This window comes from Nicotiana sylvestris, chromosome 9 (genome assembly GCF_000393655.2).
Source record: "Nicotiana sylvestris chromosome 9, ASM39365v2, whole genome shotgun sequence".
In the NCBI taxonomy this organism is placed as follows: domain Eukaryota; kingdom Viridiplantae; phylum Streptophyta; class Magnoliopsida; order Solanales; family Solanaceae; genus Nicotiana; species Nicotiana sylvestris.
Window position 1 is genome coordinate 30,152,533 of NC_091065.1, and position 3,168 is coordinate 30,155,700.

The 3,168-nt window shown below is 38.9% G+C and overlaps 1 protein-coding gene across 1 annotated transcript; it reads right to left on the bottom strand.

The window, feature by feature from the left end:
* Positions 1 to 1,492: 1,492 nt before the first annotated feature.
* LOC138877385 (uncharacterized) lies at positions 1,493 to 2,245 on the bottom strand. Its single transcript, XM_070156992.1, has 2 exons — positions 1,724 to 2,245; positions 1,493 to 1,654 (listed from the first exon to the last, which is right to left on the bottom strand). The coding sequence occupies exons 1-2, from the start codon at positions 2,243 to 2,245 to the stop codon at positions 1,493 to 1,495; spliced, it is 684 nt and encodes a 227-aa protein (XP_070013093.1).
* Between the last annotated feature and the right edge of the window lie 923 nt (positions 2,246 to 3,168).

A 3,168-nucleotide genomic window follows, 5' to 3' on the forward strand; every position in this document is an offset into this window, starting at 1 on the left:
CTGAAAAATAGACGAGGACCAGGTCTTGCGTTCCCTTAGGATACCTTAAAAATTTCCTTGGCAGCCTTCAAGTGAGAGTCTTTTGAACCAGGTGCAACACTTGGTTCCTCTCAACTGATGAAGTTCTTCTTGCATAGCAACCATCCAATTAGCATTTTTCACTGCTTCTTTGATGTTCTTAGGCTTGATGTGAGACAAGAACGCTAAGAGGGAAAACATTTTCCTTGTCTTAGAACTAGGTTGAATACCAAAGTCTAAGAGTGTGATTATATTTTGAAGGGATGTGAACTCTTTTGCTTCTAGTTGGATAGTTGAACTTCAGAATTTGAAGGACCAGGTTCCTTCATAGGTGAATCATCATTGACATACACAGAGTTACGACTTCCACTCTATTTCCCTTGTCACATATCTGAGAAACACTCAAGAGACTGTACTTCAGGCCATTGACATAGTACACGTTCTTAATTAAGTGAGTGAGTGACTTCCCAATCCTTCCAACTCCTAGAGTGTACCCCTTTTAGCTATTTTCAAAGGGCACACTCTCTCTTTGCATGGCATTAAGTGAAAGGTGATCGTTTGTACTTCCAGTCATATGCTTTGAGCAGCCGCTATCCATGTACCATAGTAGGCTGCTCCCTTTCACTGTTCCCTGCACAAGAAGATCATGAGTTAGACTTTGGAACCCAAACGAGTTTGGGTCCCTTGTCATGAGGAAAGGGGTGAATCATTGATCTTTTGGTACAAGCAGGAATTATACATTTTTCTGTGAAGGACCAGGTTCCCTAGCAATAGTCACTTTTTCAGCAAAGACTTTATTTTTCTGTTGAGATTGGAATCTGCCTTACAGGTTTCCTTAAAGTGCCCAGTATTGCCATAGGGAGCGTAAAGACAATTGTCAGGTACAGTAACATACTTGCTATGAGGGTTGTAGGGAGTTTTTCCCCTTTGAAACCCGATTCCCTGCCCATTGCCCCATTGTTGGTATATATGGCAGTGATAGCATCAGAGGACCATATCCAGTTAAGTGATTTTTCAAGATCACTCTTCACTATTCCTAGTTCTTCCTAAGGTTGTTTGTTATTCTCAAGCTCAGCACATAGACTAGACTTCAGTGAATTTAACTCACTTTCAAGATTAATGTGAGCCTCACTTGCAACTTCCTTTCCCTTTTGAGAATTTTCAGGCCTACTTTCCATTTTAAGTTCCCCAATTATTTTCTTTAGGTCTACAACCACCACTAATAGGTCATCTCTCTCATGCTCAATGTTAGCATTACTCTTAGTTAAAACCTCTTTTTCTTTCTTCAAACTCTCAATGGTTTCCTCTAAGTCTACCACCACAACTACTAGATCTTCTCTTGATTGTTCTGTTTCTCCTAGTTCCACAGTTAAGGCATCTTTATCATTTATAAGACTATGATACACATCAATTAAAACATTTGCCAAAGACATAAATTTTTTCGGAGAATAATTCTTTAGATTTCTTTGAACATTTAAGAATTTACCTCATCATCATCATCATCATCATCTTCATCCTCATCAGATTTTGCCATCAATGAAAATGTGGAATCATATTTTGCAGCTTCGCTTTCAACGACTATCATGGATGTATCTCCTTGGTCATCCTCACCTTCAGATTCGCTGGAGGAATCTCTCTAGTCAGCCAAAGCTTTCTTTACCATGTTGTCAACATCATCTCTTCTTTTGCATTTCCTGTCAGGAACCTGGTTCCTCTTAGCCGCCTTATCAGTGTTGGTTTTGTAATGAACCTGCTTATAAAGAGGGAAGTCTTTAATGAAGTGTCCAGACTTTCTACACTTATGACAACAATCATTTCCTTTGAAATTCCTGCTGGAACTTTCTTTCATTGGGATCCTACCAATTTTATGAACCATCTTTTGAAATCTTCTAGTGAGATACATCATTTCAGATTCATCACTACTTGAGTCAGTGTGGGTAGCTTTTAGAACCAGGCTCCTCTCCTTATTGGGCTCTCTTCTTTCAAGATCATTCTTTCTCTTCATCTCATATGTTTTGAGATTTCTAATAAGCTCGTCAATAGTCAGCTTCTGCAGGTCTTTGGCTTTAGTGATATTATTAACCTTGCTCTCCCAGGAACATAGTAGAATAGTGAGTATCTTCCGGACCAGCTTGTTGGTTGGAATTATTTCACCAAGAGAATGAAGCTCATTGATTATGGAGGTAAAATGAGTATGCATCTCTTGAATAGACTCATGCTCTTCCATCTTAAAGAGTTCATAATCAGTTGTAATCATATCTATTTGGGATTGCTTTGCCTAAGTAGTTCTATCGTGAGCCGTTTGAAGAGCTTCCTAGATTTTCTTGGCATATTCACATGCCGAGATACGATTATACTCATCAGGTCCAATACCACACACAAGAATCTTCTTCGCCTTGAAGTTCTTCTCAATAGATTTTCGGTCAGCACCATGGCATTCTTTTCTTGTTTTTGGAATAGTCCTTGTTCCCTCTCCAATAACCTTCATAAAGATAAAGGGACCATCAAAAATTACATCCCAAAGCTCGGAGTACTCAGCCATTATGAAGTCATGCATTATTGTTTTTGTAACGACCCGACTGGCCGTTTCATGAGTTACCGCTCCGTTCTCCCATTTTTTCTTCATATTGAATTGTTCAGCTATATTATGTGATATTAGGTTGGTTGGCTCGGGTTCAGAGATGTTTTGTAAAGGAAAGATACACTTAGTCTCTTGTGAGTAAGCTTAGGTTAGAAAAAGTGCTTAAGAGTAAACTTGGGTTAGTCTCTTGTGAGTAAACTTGGTGCTGACTTATAAGAAAAAGGGCTCAGATGTGAATTCCAATGGTTCGTATAGCTTCTGGAGGTGATTTGGGACTTAAGAGTGTGATCGGAATGTGTTTTGGAGGTCCGAAGAAGAATTAAGCTTGAATTGGCGAAATTAGAATTTTGGCGTTTTCCGGTTGATAGGTAAGATTTTGATATAGGGGTCAGAATGGAATGCTAGAAGTCGGAGGAGGTCCATTGTATCATTTGGATCATGTGTGTAAAATTTTAGGTCATTCGGACGAGGTTTGATAGACTTTTTGATTGAAAGCAAAATTTGGAAGTTTTTGGAATTCTTAGGCTTGAATCCAGTGATGATTTGGTGTTTTGATGTTGTTTTGAGTG